Source organism: Cherax quadricarinatus, chromosome 3 (assembly GCF_038502225.1).
Source record: "Cherax quadricarinatus isolate ZL_2023a chromosome 3, ASM3850222v1, whole genome shotgun sequence".
NCBI lineage: Eukaryota > Metazoa > Arthropoda > Malacostraca > Decapoda > Parastacidae > Cherax > Cherax quadricarinatus.
The window spans coordinates 16,790,907-16,805,624 of NC_091294.1; the positions used below are offsets into that span (position 1 = coordinate 16,790,907).

General features: G+C 44.3%; 2 protein-coding genes across 4 annotated transcripts in view; one reads left to right on the plus strand and one right to left on the minus strand.

The window, feature by feature from the left end:
• Positions 1 to 14,718, minus strand: part of LOC128684112 (organic cation transporter protein-like) — a 664,663-nt gene that overhangs the window by 579,313 nt on the left and 70,632 nt on the right. The window lies entirely within an intron of this gene.
• Positions 1 to 14,718, plus strand: part of LOC128706571 (protein mono-ADP-ribosyltransferase PARP12) — a 189,347-nt gene that overhangs the window by 162,102 nt on the left and 12,527 nt on the right. For all 3 annotated transcript variants that reach the window (XM_053801504.2, XM_070090410.1, XM_053801505.2), the window contains exons 2-3: positions 8,265 to 8,353; positions 11,715 to 11,806. In XM_053801504.2, the coding sequence (XP_053657479.2) occupies positions 8,265 to 8,353; positions 11,715 to 11,806 (181 nt within the window). The remainder of the gene's footprint in view (positions 1 to 8,264; positions 8,354 to 11,714; positions 11,807 to 14,718) is intronic.

Consider the following 14,718-nt stretch of genomic DNA (forward strand, 5'->3'; position numbering starts at 1 on the left):
TAGACCATGCTATGCAGGTCTTAAAGCAGCCCATGCTATAATAATAATAATCCTTATTTCTACAAATACATGATACAACTTGGTTTAGAAAGACACGTAGGCAAACACTATAACATATTTATTAGAAAACATTTCGGTCCTGGGACCTTGATCAAGGTCCCAGGACCAAAACGTTTTCTAATAAATATGTTAGTGTTTGCTTACGTGTCTTTCTAAACCAACTTGTCGGTATTTATTACCAAGGTTTATACCATGATACAACTTATACAGACCTAGCAGAAATCAGTGGCATACCATATAGAAAGCCCCTGGTTATGCAGAATAATTTCAGGCAAATCAAATTAATTTTAGCCCCAGGATGCGGCCCACACTAATCGGCTAACACCCAGGTACCTATTGACTGCTAGGTGAACAGGGACAGTAGTTGTCTTAAGGAAACATGCACTACCAACTGAGCTATGGGACACCAGACACTAGGCAGATGTTGCACCCAATCACTCCCATTCATGTATTTGTCCAAACTATTTAAAACTACCTATAGTACAAGCTGCAGTGACTACTTGTTACAATAATTTATTAACTCTCATATAATATTGTAAAGCCAGTGCTTGCTTATATCCTTTCAGCAGTGATTCTGAATTTATACATCTTGAGGATTTTAATCAAGTTCAGTATACAAATTTACTTTTTTATTAAATTGTCTTATATAGTTAACTTAATGTATGTGTAAATTAAATTAGTGTGATGTACTGAGTAACTTGAACACTTTGACATTATTTGAAATTCTTGATTAGATGTTTTCAGTACCTTAAAAATTATATTTCTTGATGCTAACAGAACAAAACTAAGTGGAGTAATAAATCTGGAGGATGCATTATAACTTCAGAATGATTTGAACAATACAGTACTGTATGTACAAATCCCATAGTTTTCGAGAAAGAAATGGAAAAAAAAGCCCACTCAGCACCTGGACCAGATTCATGGAATGCTATATTTATAAAGAGGTGCAAAGTACCACTAGCATGAGCCCTCAGTATTCTTTGGAGAAAGAGCTTAGATCTAGGTGAAATACCAGAAGCCTTAAAGAGTGCACATATACTGCCTTTGCATAAGGGAGGTAGTAGAGCACTAGCTAAAAATTACAGACCAGTAGCCCTAACCTCTCACATCATAAAAATCTTCAAAAGAGTGATGAGACGGCAGATTACAAATTTCATTGACCAGCACAACCAACATAACCCGAACCAGCATGGTTTTAGAGCAGGACGATCATACCTGTCACAGCTGCTGAACCATTATGACAGAATTATGGAGGCATTGGAAGACGACCAAAACGCAGATCTGATTTATACAGATTTTGCAAAGGCGTTTGACAAATGTGATCATGGAGCGATAACTCACAAAATGAAGGCCATGGGCATTAAGGGGAAGGTAGGCAGATGGATTTTCGGTTTCCTAACACAGAACACAAAAAGTAGTAGTGAGTAGGGCAAGATCCAGCATCAGCGAGGTCAAAAGTTTATTACCCCAAGGCACTGTCCTGGCACCTCTGCTGTTTCTCATCCTCATAACAGACAAAAACACCCAGTACACTTTTGTATCATCATTTGCAGATGTCAGTACACTTTTGTATCATCATTTGCAGATGTCACTAAAATAAGCATGAAAGTCACTATGGTAGAGGACACCGAAAAAGTACAGGAAGACAAACAAGGTTTTCCAGCGGGCAGTGGAGAACAACATGACGTTCATTGGTGGTAAGTTCCAGCTGCTTAGGTATGGAAAGAATGAAGAACTCAAAAGGAACACTAAATACAAAACTCAGAGGGTCACCAAATAGAACGTAAGGAACACATAAAAGACTTGGGAATAATTATGTCAGCGGACCTTTTTTCAAAGACCATAACAAGACAAAGATCACGACAGCCAGGAAGATGACAGGGTGGGTATTGAGAACTTTCAAAACAAGGGAAATAATGCTGATGGTGACTCTTCAAATCGCTAGTGCTCCCTCACTTAGAATATTGCTCAGTGCTGATGGCCCCGTTCAAAGCAGGAGAAATATCAGAGCTGGAACAAATACAGAGATTGTTTACAGCTCACATTGAACCTGTAAAACATGTAAACTACTGGGAACGCCTGCAAGTCTTGAACATGTATTCATTGGAATGGAGGAGAGAGAGAGATACATAATAATGTATACCTGGAAAATACTCAAGGGCCTGGTCCCAGACCTGCACACTGCCATAACAACATACTGGAGTGAGAGATATGGGAAGAAGTGTAAAATAAACCCAGTGAGGAGCAGGGGTCTGTATTATGAGTTAATTGGTGGTTCTTGGTAGCGGGGAGTAATGATAAGGCTTCGGAGGCTTCTTACTTGCAATGTTGTGGGGTACACAGGCAGTGTTAAGTGCCCATGGCCCGGGAGGGCCATGCCCAGCGAGGGAGAGAGGAGTAGGCCTTGTTGACTGAGTGAAGGCTGCTGAGAGAGAGAGAGAGACAGGTCTGGGCATACAGAAGTGGCATAGGCCTATAGGTGGCAGCACAAGGAAGGCACATAATATGAACTCAGCTGGCAGACAGCATAGGCTGTCTATGCAGACAGTACAGGCTGTCTACATTTGCTTGGCCATGCACCACCCTGACCATGACTGGTTGTAAAAAAAAAAAAAAAAAATCGCTCTCTTTCGCCGGAACAGGGTATAGAACACAAAATAAAAACATATATATATACATACATGAACATGGGGAAAAAAAAACTTCCTACAGGGAGGGAAGAAAAAAAAGGTGGGGTGTGCTAAACATCATGGTCATAGGCAGTGAGCATCCAGGGGGCATCACTGCACGCCTTCCTGCGTCTGGATAGATACTGCAACACAGGAGACATCGCTGCAGCTGAGCTGTGACGTAACAGGGTATGGTCTCCTCTGGAACGGTGAAGCAGTCATCGTAGGAGTCGCTGCAGGGTTCACTCAACCTGGGGCACAACCTGCTGGTGCCCTCGAGTGAGGCGTCGTCAATACTCGGCAACTGGACAGGACTTCTTCTGGCAAGTGACTCAGGAGGACATTTCTCGACTGGTACTGTCGCTGGGGCTGTCACTGCCAGTGAGTGTGGCATGAGTCGTGGCAGAGACGACTCGGCGAAACATCTGGTAATCATAACATCATACACCATACTGGAGTGAGCAAGCTAGCAGTCAAAGTGACATCATCTTTGTGCAGGCTGCTCACTGAAGCTTGTGACACTAGGCTGACACAGCACCTGCTGTTGGGTGTAATTGCGGCTTGACGAGTGTCATTCTCTCGGCAGTTGGAGTTATAGCAGAGGTTAGTGTAAACGTCCCCAGACTTGTTTCTTGACATATAACTGCTCTGAAGGTCAGGAGGGGAAGTGAAACAAATCTCAATGGGAATCATAGCGGGTACGATTCTGCAGGGCATCACGAGCGGTGAACATAAAAAGCTTTCTGTCCAAGAGGCTCAGATGCTCGGGGCTGACTAATGTCAGCTGTCAAATGCGTGGGTCACACCAGGTGACAAGTAACACATGGTGCTACACAGTGGTCTGGGCGCAGACCTGTGGTCCACATGTAACGAATTTGTTTGGTAGGTGCTGCAAGCGGGTGGTTAATGATAAACTCTTCGGAGGCTTCTTTGTTTATTGTTAAGTCGTGGTGGGTACACAGGCTTTTGTTGTGCCCATGGCCCGGGCAGGGCCATCCCACGAGAGAGAGCTGGGAGTACTTGTGTCTTCCTGCTAGGCCGCTGTGAGAGTGAGAGCGAGGCAAGGGCAGACAGGCTGGCGTGCCTACCGAGAGGCCTGGCTACAGAGGGCAGCATCTGAGTGGCGCGAAATATGAACTAAGCTGGCAGACAGCATAGGCTGTCTGTGCAGACAGTACAGGCTGTCTACATACGCTCGGCCACCTACTGCGCGTCGTCCCGACGTGACAATACTGGTGGTAAAAGAAACTCGGTCTCTCTCTCGTAGGAACAGGGCACAGAACACAAAATAAAAACATATATATACATATGGACATGGAAAAAAAAAACTTCCTACAGGGAGGGAAGAAAAAACATGTGGGGTGTGCTAAACATCGTGGTCAAAGGCAGTGAGCGTCGAAGGGCATCACTGCACACCTTCCTGCGTCTGGACAGACTACTGCAACACAGGAGACATCGCTGGGGCTGAGCTGTGACGTAACAGGTTACGGTCTCCTCTGGAACGGTGAAGCAGTCATCGTAGGAGTCGCTGCAGGTTTCACTCAACCTGGGGCACGACATGCTGGTGCCCTCGAGTGAGGCGTCGACAAAACTCGGCAACTGGGCAGGACTTCTGGCAAGCGACTCAGGAGGACACTTCTCGACTGGTACTGTCACTGGGCTGTCACTGCCGGCGAGTGTGGAGCGAGTCGTGGCAGAGACAACTGGGCGATACATCTGGGAGTCATAACATCATACACCAGACTGCAGTGAGAGAGCTAGCAGTCAAAGTGACATCTTTGTGCAGGCTGCTCACTGAAGCTTGTGACACGAGGCTGACACAGCGCCTGCTGACAGTGGCTAACTGCGACTTGGCGAGTATCATTCTCTCGGCAGTTGGAGTTATAGCAGAGTTTAGTCTAAGCGTCCCCAGACTTGTTTCTCTACATATAACTGCACTCTGATGGTCTGGAGGTGAAGTGAAACAAATCTCGATGGGAATCGTAGCAGGTCCGATTCTGCAGAACATTACGAGCGACAAGCATAAAAGCTTTCTGTACAAGAGGGCTCGGTCACTTGGGGCTGTCTTGACATCAGCTGTCAAACACACTGGTCACTCGGGTGACTTAGCACAGTGGTGCTACTCAGGTCTGGCTCAGACCTCACTGGACACACGGAAACTTTAAAAACACACCGCGGTACAACATGTGAGAACACTGACTGAGAGGAATTAACACACGACATATATCTTCTCTCAGTCTTCTCGACAATACTAAAATAATTACTGAACACTCGATGGTGACATCATGTGATGTCAGGCGTGATGTCGCGAGGTGACGTCAGCAGTACTGTGACATCAGACATCTCGAGGTGACGTCAGGCAGACATCATGAGGTGACGTCAGCAGACATCGTGACGTCATGAAGTCGGGCAGTATCGTGGGTGACATCAATGTGATGCGGGCAGCAGACCACAGCATGAGGCCTGGGACATCTGGTAATTCACATAGCTCGTAGGTCTACGTGACATCGCCCACACCCACGTGGCGTCGTGATCTACGTGGCATCGCCCACACCCACGTGGCGTCGGGATCCACGTGGTGTCATGATCTACGTGGCATGCTGATCCACGCAGCTTCGAGTGGCCTCGGGCACTCGGATACACAGTTCTGGCAATGAATCACACGAAAAACAGCAGAAAACACAGCAGAGGGAGTGGGCAGTGGTGAGTGTATGGTAGTGTGGTGGCGAGGAGCGTGCGTGAGTGTATGGCGAGGGAGCATCTGGCCATTCCTCCTCCTCCTCCACCCACAAACACGTGGAGAAGCTCACACTGGAAGCAGAAATCACCACAAAACTCACCTCTGGCTTGCTGAAACAGCTGTGCTGAGCTGAACAACAACAGCAACATACAAGTGACACTGAACACGTGACTTGAGAAACAGCGTGGGACGCTGTAGCGTAGGGTCACTTACAATTCTCGTAGAATTTCGGCAAATTTCGGCTGGATCCTGCTTGTACCTGTGTCTGGATGCTCAAACGTGCAGACACGACATCAGGATAACTCGTTGAGAGACGGATGCTTCTTGTGTAGGGTGATGAAGTGAAGATGACTTCATACCTCTCCTTCCTCTCTCTGGGCAAACAACTGCTGCGACCACCGCTGCTACCATTTATAACGAATTTGTTTGGTGTTCTGTAGCGGGGAGTAAATTATACGTCTTCGGAGGCTTCTTACTTTATTGTTAAGTCGTGGTGGGTCACAGGCTTGTGTTGTGCCCATGGCCCGGGCAGGGCCATCCCACGAGAGAGAGCTAGGAGCAGGCCTTGTGTCTTGCTGCTCGGCCGCTGTGTGGGTGAGAGCGAGGCAAGGGCAGACAGGCTGGCATGCCTACCGAGAGGCCTGGCTACAGAGGGCAGCATCTGAGTGGCGCGAAATATGAACTAAGCTGGCAGACAGCATAGGCTGTCTGTGCAGACAGTACAGGCTGTCTACACACACAGCTGGGCTCAAGACCACACAGGACACAGAAAACTGCACACACCCGCACTGCACATGCAGTATAACATGGCTTACTAGCAAATGATGCTTTTCTGTGCAAAAATCGACACTAAGCTATACATGAACATGTGAGAACACTGACTGAGAGGAATTAATTAACACATGACATATATCTTCTCTCAATCTTCTCAACAACACAGCATATTGCTCACTGTGAAACTAACGCTGTCGATGAGGTGTGACGTCAGCAGCATGGTGACGTCCTGGAGTGACATCGTGAAGTTGGGCAGCATCGTGGGTGATGTCGTGAAGTCGGGCAGCATCATGGGTAACGTCGTGATGTGACGTCAGTGGAGTGATGCAGCAGCTGACCACAGCATGTGGCTTGGGACGTCTGGCTTGGTAACGCACGTGGCATCATCCACACCTCACAGCTTGCACCACATGGCTTTGTCCACACGTGGCTTGCTCCACGTGGCTTCGTCCACCCGTGGCTTAGTGATCCACGTGGCTTTGAGTGACCTCGGACACTCAGATATGCAGCTCTGTCAATGAATTCAGAGAATTCACAGAAACAGAAGAGGGAGTGAGAACAATGGTGAGTGGTGTATAGTAGTGTGGTGGTGATGAGCGTGAGTGAGTGTAAGGCAAGGGAAGATTTTGCCACTTCCTCCTCTCCCACCCACAACATGGCGAGACACTCACACTGGACGCAGAAATCACTACAAACTCACCTCTGACTTGCTGAAATAGCCGTGCTGAGCTGAAAACAACTGTAGAACATACTGGTAACACTGAACACGTGATTTGAGAAACAGCGTGGGGCTGTGGCATGGAGTCCCAGGGACACCACTTGTGTATCTCGAAATCCAGCAAATTTCTGCTAGATCATGCGTGTACCTGTGTCTGGATGCTGAAACATGCAGACACGACATCAGGAGACGGATGCTTCTTGTGTGGGGTGATGAAGTGAAAACAACTTCATACCTCTTCCTTCCCTCCTCGGGCAACACAACCACTGCGACCACTGCTGCCACCATTTATTATGAGTTAATTGGTGGTTCTTGGTAGCGGGGAGTAATGATAAGGCTTCGGAGGCTTCTTACTTTATTTGCAATGCCGTGGGGTACACAGGCAGTGTGTTAAGTGCCCATGGCCTGGGAGGGCCATGCCCAGCGAGGGGGAGAGAGGAGTAGGCCTTATTGACTGAGTGAAGGCCGCTGAGAGAGTGAGAGGGAGGCAGGTCTGGGCATACTGAAGTGGCATAGGCCTATAGGTGGCAGCACGAGCAAGGCGTGTAATATGAACTCAGCTGGCAGACAGGCTCTCTACATCTGATGGGGACAATAAGGGAACACTGTATCAACATCCGGGGTCCCAGACTTTTCAACATCTTACCAGAATATATCAGAAACACAGCACAGACAAGTGTAGAAGTCTTCAAGAGGAAACTGGACAAGTATCTTCACCAGGTGTCAGATCAACCAGTCTGTGATGGATTTGTGATGCAGCAGGCCTCCAGCAGCAACAGCCTGGTTGACCAGGCAAGCACTAGACGAGCCTGGCCCATGGCCGGGCTTAGAGAGTAGATTAACTCTCGAAAATCTTCAAAGGTCTGTGGTAAATAGTGCATACCTCGTAGTGCAGTGGTAGAGAGTTGGAGGTATAATTGAAAGCACCTTGGTGGAACCCTGAATGAGGCAGGATGTATAGTTAAGTCTTCTGACACCTTGTGCCTTTGTTACCTAGAAATAAATAGATACCTAGGAGGTAGCTGACTGTTGCAAGTCACATCCTGGGAAAGGTACCCCAGTGGAATTAAGCCACACAGTTTTGCTTTCTTGGGTTAAACCTGGGTTAACCCTCCAGGTTTACTAATTTGAATAAAGCCTAGTGTATTTCCCATGTCCAGTAAGAGTAAGTTTGTTATTTGTATCTGCAGTATTCTTTCCTCTTACCTTTTTCTTCTGAGGTTAGCAAAGGAATAGTTTCTACAGATATGATCATCTGAGTTTACAGTACAAAAATGCAGTATTCTGTAATTTACATTAACAGTTTCAGAGTGATGGCTGGTCAATGGGAGGATCGTCAGGGGCAACAGTTGAAGCAATCAGCTGATGCCATTGCTGACATGCTGAAGCAATGTGAGTCATGTGACATTTTATATAGCATTCAGAAATAATAAAACATTTAAAATTTACCTATTTTGAATCCCTTCACTTCAGTTGATTTATAACTTTGTTGAACACCAGTTACTGCTATTCTGTGGCAGTATGGCAGTCAGGTGATTATTTCAACATACCAGTAACAGATTTTAAGAGGCTGTATCTCTAACTTCACAGCCGTTTAGCCACACAGTGGCTTCATCAGTCCAATACCAAGCAGAAAGGTGTAAGGAGAGGAGGAGTTTGAGTTATTTCTGTTGCAATCTGCTGGCCCATGTGCCCATCACAGCTTGGTTGAATTGGCACTGGACATAGGTGGTAGCCCAGTTTCTTCTTTGTTCTGGTAATATTTCTGATATCTGCTAGTAGTAGGTTGCCTTTCTTGTACAAGACTTACAGTCCATTTCCATTCAGTCATCACACAAAAAATCATCATATTTTTTCCCTCCCCTATATCGCAGCTAATGCACCATAACCCATAAAGCCCAGTCGTGGTTTAAGCCATCCCAGTAATTGAAGCAAACTAAAAGAAACCATGCTTATCTCTTGGCAGCAAGAAATAGCCTATAAAATTATGAAAACCATCCTAGAAAATTCCCCAAAATTACTATTTTAGTCTAAACACAAGGTCAAGAGATTAACTGTTCACATCATGCTTGCCATAAGGCTTTTTTTTTTTTTATATTCTGCACACTCACTGCACAGACCCATTCTCATGTCTAGGCCAAGATTTGCCATTCATAACAAATTTGAGGGTGCTATGTATTATGCATCAGTCTATGGCACTGATGCAGCTGTACATGACTGATAGTATCTTTTATGATGGGAAATATGTGCCAATGTGTCTTTTATGATGGGAAATATGGTACAGCCTCTCCTCACTTAGCGACTTACTCGTTTACCGACGACTTGGACTTACGACGGGCTCTCTAACCAGTATACATGCCTGAATAATGTATATTAGAGCTGATTTACTCTATTCTGTTTATTACAATATACAGTACACTACCGTGTAAACATTTAAAAATATACCAGAAATGGTGCAAAGGTAAGTATGTACTATATTGTTCTATTACATTCTTTGAGTGGATATTATGCCCTTGCTGAGGACCAGAACCATGAATAAAAAAAATAGTTAAATTAATTTGAATGATATGCATTATCTTAAAGCATGCTTATGCAGACAAAATTTGTTCAGCCTCTCCTCACTTAACAACAGAGTTCTTTTCTTAAGACCACATCAGTAAACGAATTCGTCGTTAAGTGAGGAGCATACTGTAATGCTAATGGGTTTATGTCAACCATCTTTAACATTGTTTTAATGTCCCCTTTGCATCATTTATGACATTTCTGGTATATTTTTAAATGTTTATACACCAGTGTACTATATATTGTAATAAACACCATAGAGGAAATCAGCTCTAATATACATTATTTAGATACAGTGGACCCCCGCATAACGATGGCATCACATAGCGATTTTTCCGCATACCGCTTACTTTTATCGCAAAATTTTTGCCGCGCATACCGATTAAAAACCCGCTCACCGATTTTCGTCCGAGACGCGTCCAATGTGCCCTCACATGTGCCGCCCGTCCCATTGTTTACCAGCCAGCCTCCGCGGTAACATCCAAGCATACACTCGGAATATTTCGTATTATTACAGTGTTTTCGGTGCTGTTTCTGGAAAATAAGTGACCATGGGCCCCAAGAAAGCTTCTAGTGCCAACCCTGTGGTAAAAAGGGTGAGAATTAGTATGGAAATTAAGAAAGATTTTGAAGGGTTTGGGGCTAACCCTGAGAAGCCTATGCCAGTTGTGGAATCCATTGTGCCTACTTCAAAGATTAAGGAAATGTGTGCACAGTGGGTTGAACTGCAAACCTTTATAGATGAAAATCACCCTGACACAGCTGTTGCAAGCCGTGCTGGTGACTATTTCAATGACAATGTTGTGGCCCATTTTAGACAAATCGTAAAGGAACGGGAGGTACAGAGCTCTATGGACAGATTTGTTGTGCGACAGAGGTCCAGTGACTCTCAAGCTGGTCCTAGTGGCATTAAAAGAAGAAGGGAAGTAACCCCGGAAAAGGACTTGCTACCTCAAGTCGTAATGGAAGGGGATTCCCCTTCTAAACAGTAAGAAGATAATGCTCTCCCCTCCTCCCATCCCATCAATCATCACCAGATCTTCAATAAAAGTAAGTGTCATGTAATTGTGCATGCCTTTTTCAGTTTGTGTGTATTAAAATTAACATTTCATGTGGTAAAAAAAAAATTTTTTCATACTTTTGGGCGTCTTGCACGGATTAATTTTATTTCCATTATTTCTTATGGGGAAAATTCATTCGCATAACGATTATTTCGCATAACAATTATCCCTCTTGCACGGATTAAAATCGTTAACCGGGGGTCCACTGTATGCATACTGATCAGAGAGCCCGTCGTAAGTCTGAGTTGTCGGTAAATGAGTATGTCGCTGAGTGAGGAGAGGTTGTATACACCTTCCATCCAACTTACGACCGAGTTCGGTTCCGAGAAACCGGTTGTAAGTCGAAGTGGTCGTAAGTTGAACTTTACTACTGAATATCAAAATAACATTTTTGTAATGACTTTATTTTATTGTTTTATTTTGGTATTTCATGTTTTACTTTACTTTTTATGCTGTTAGTACTGTATTTTATACTGTAAGGTTTAGGATAAACACTGTGTACAGCACAAACACTTGTTTATTTCCCAGAAATTTGGCATAAAAAATACGGTCGTAAACCGAGTCATCGTAAGTCAAGCAGGTCGTAAGTCGGATGGTAGGTGTATATAGTGGTATCTCGGATATGAACAGCTCAAAACTCGAACAATTATGCAAGTGTATTTATGTAAGTGCTTTTGTAAGTGTATTTTTGGGGGGTCTGAAATGGATTAATCTAATTCACATTATACCTTATGGGAACAAATTCGTTCGGTATCGGCACTCGAACAGCCTTCCGGAACGAATTAAGTTCGTATCCCGAGGTACCACTGTAACTTAATTAATTTACTTCCAGTTAGAAATGCAAATAAATCCACTTGAGCTTATATGCTGTAAAATGACTAGGAAACAAATCACTGTGGGTTATTTCTGCATCACTGAATTCACTCAGATTATCATAAACACAGTTGGATCTAGCCAGTAACTGAATGAGTGAACAAGTGGTCTTATCTACAGAAAGCTTAATAAACGCCATACTTCTCCTGTCTTCAACAAGTTATTGCATACACATAAGGGAGTGCAAATGTGTCAATGGTCAAATATTGGAACTAATTCCAATATAAAATCGCCAAATGTAGTCTCTTTCTCAACAGTGCAGAGAGCCACGATGGACCCTCATCCAAGCAGAGGTGGTTACTTCCGAGGCAGGAGCCGAGGAACTTACCAAAGAGGAAGGAATCCTGAGGTAAGTCATACACAAGAAATCCTGCCATTGATTGGTTTTGTTTCTTATTCAAACTGATTTTACTTACCCCCCCCCCCCACACACACATTCACTCGCACGTATTCAGGCACATACATGCACACGCATCAACAGCAGCCAACATGGTTTCAGGGACGGGAAGTCCTGTGTCACAAACCTACTGGAGTTCTATGACATGGTGACAGCAGTAAGACAAGAGAGAGAGGGGTGGGTGGATTGCATTTTCTTGGACTTCAAGAAGGTGCTTGACACAGTTCCACACAAAAGATTATTGCAAAAACTGGAGGACCAAGCAGGGATAACAGGGAAGGCACTACAATGGATCAGGGAATACTTGTCAGGAAGACAGCAGCGAGTCATGGTACGTGGTGAGGTGTCAGAGTGGGCATCTGTGACCAGCAGGGTTCCACAGGGGTCAGTCCTAGGACCAGTGCTATTTCTGGTATTTGTGAACAATATGACGGAAGGAATATACTCCGAAGTGTCCCTGTTTGCAGATGACGTGAAGTTGATGAGAAGAAATCATGAGATCGAAGACCAGGCAGAACTACAAAGGGATCTGGACAGACTGCAGACCTGGTCCAGTAATTGGCTCCTGGAGTTCAACCCCACCAAGTGCAAAGTCATGAAGATTGGGGAAGGGCAAAGAAGACCACAGATGGAGTACAGTCTAGGGGGCCAGAGACTACAAACCTCACTCAAGGAAAAAGATCTTGGGGCGAGTATAACACCAGGCACATCTCCTGAAGCGCACATCAACCAAATAACTGCTGCAGCATATGGGTGCCTAGCAAACCTCAGAACAGCATTCCGACATCTTAACCCTTAAATGGTCCAAACGTATATACAGTGGACCCCCGGTTTACGATATTATTTCATTTCAGAAGTATGTTCAAGTGCCAGTACTGAACGAATTTGTTCCCATAAGGAATATTGTGAAGTAGATTAGTCCATTTCAGACCCCCAAACATACACGTACAAACGCACTTACATAAATACACTTACATAATTGGTTGCATTGGAAGCTGATCGTAAAGCGGGGGTCCACTGTATACGTTTTTTCAACATCTGAAAGTATGTAAAAAAATGTAGATCTTTTTTGTTTTACATTTGAAAACGTGTAAAACAAACTTTTATCTACTTTTTTTTTGTTTTATTTGAAAATATGTAAAAAAAAGTAGATCTACTTTTGGAGCACTATGAATTTGAACGTCGGTCTGTTTGGACCGTTTAAGGGTTAATAAGGAATCGTTCAGGACCCTTTACACCGTGTACGTTAGGCCCATATTGGAGTATGCGGCACCAGTTTGGAACCCACACCTAGCCAAGCACGTAAAGAAACTAGAGAAAGTGCAAAGGTTTGCAACAAGACTAGTCCCAGAGCTAAGAGGTATGTCCTACGAGGAGAGGTTAAGGGAAATCAACTTGACGACACTGGAGGACAGGAGAGATAGGGGGGACATGATAACGACATACAAAATACTGAGAGGAATTGACAAGGTGGACAAAGACAGGATGTTCCAGAGATGGGACACAGCAACAAGGGGACACAGTTGGAAGTTGAAGACACAGATGAATCACAGGGATGTTAGGAAGTATTTCTTCAGCCACAGAGTAATCAGGAAGTGGATTAGTTTGGGAAGCGATGTAGTGGAGGCAGGATCCATACATAGCCTTAAGCAGAGGTATGATAAAGCTCACGGTTCAGGGAGAGTGACCTAGTAGCGACCAGTGAAGAGGCGGGGCCAGGAGCTTGGACTCGACCCCTGCAACCTCAACTAGGTGAGTACATGCATACTGTAAGTAGGCTTTTGACACAGTTCTACACAAGAGATTAGCGCAAAGCTAAAGGAGCAAGCAAGAATAACAGGATCAGGGAATACCTGACAGGAAGGAAATGAATTATGGTATGTGATAAGGTGTTAGTGGATGCATATGACAAGCAGGGCTCCACAAGGGTCAGTCCTAGGGCCAGTGCTGTTTCTGGTATACATGAATGATATGATGGAAGGGATAAGTAAGTCATGAAGATTGGGAAAGGGCAAAGACCACATACAAGAGTACAGGCTAAGGGTCCAAAGGCTGCAGAGCTCACTGAAGAAAAAGGATCTTGGGGTGAGTATCATACTTAGCACATCTCCTGAGGTGCTCATGAACTTAATAACCTAAAAATAGTGTTCAACACCTGAGCAAAGAGTCATTCCAGACACTGTACACCATGTACATCAGGCTCATATTGGAATATGCAGCACCAGTATGGAACCCACACCTGGACCAGTCTTGTTTGCAACAAGACTAGTCCATTTTATGAGTTTTTAATAGGTCTGATTCAGATTTTGGGATGCTGTAAACCCTGTCCAATCTTTTCTTTTTATATTTTATTATCCGAGAATTAGAGTAAATCTTCTGTTATTGTGTGAATAAGAAGTCAAAATGGAAGGCAAGTGTGATATAGGAGAGAAAAGTTATTTTAGTGGTAGGAATGTTTATTTTGTTTATGATGGACTATTTTTAACCCCTTGACTGTTGCAACCCCCAATCCTGAGGTGTCTCCTGGTGTCGCAAAATTTAAAAAAAAAAAAAATTACTTTTTCTTATGAAATGATAGAGAATCTTTTCCCGAGTGTAATGACACCAAAAAAACGGAATTTGATGGAAAACTGACGGAATTACGCTCTTGCGAAGTTAGCAACCTCAGCAATATTTACAAATCGGCGATTTCGCCCACTTTGAGCCCTATTTTCGGCTAATTCCATTGTTCCAGTCGACCAAACTCATAGCTATTTCTTCAGAACTCCATTTTTTCTATCGATTTAGTACAAGAAACTGCCCATTTACTGATTTCAACTACCCAATAACATGGTCAGAAATTTGCAATTTGGCCAATTTCATGA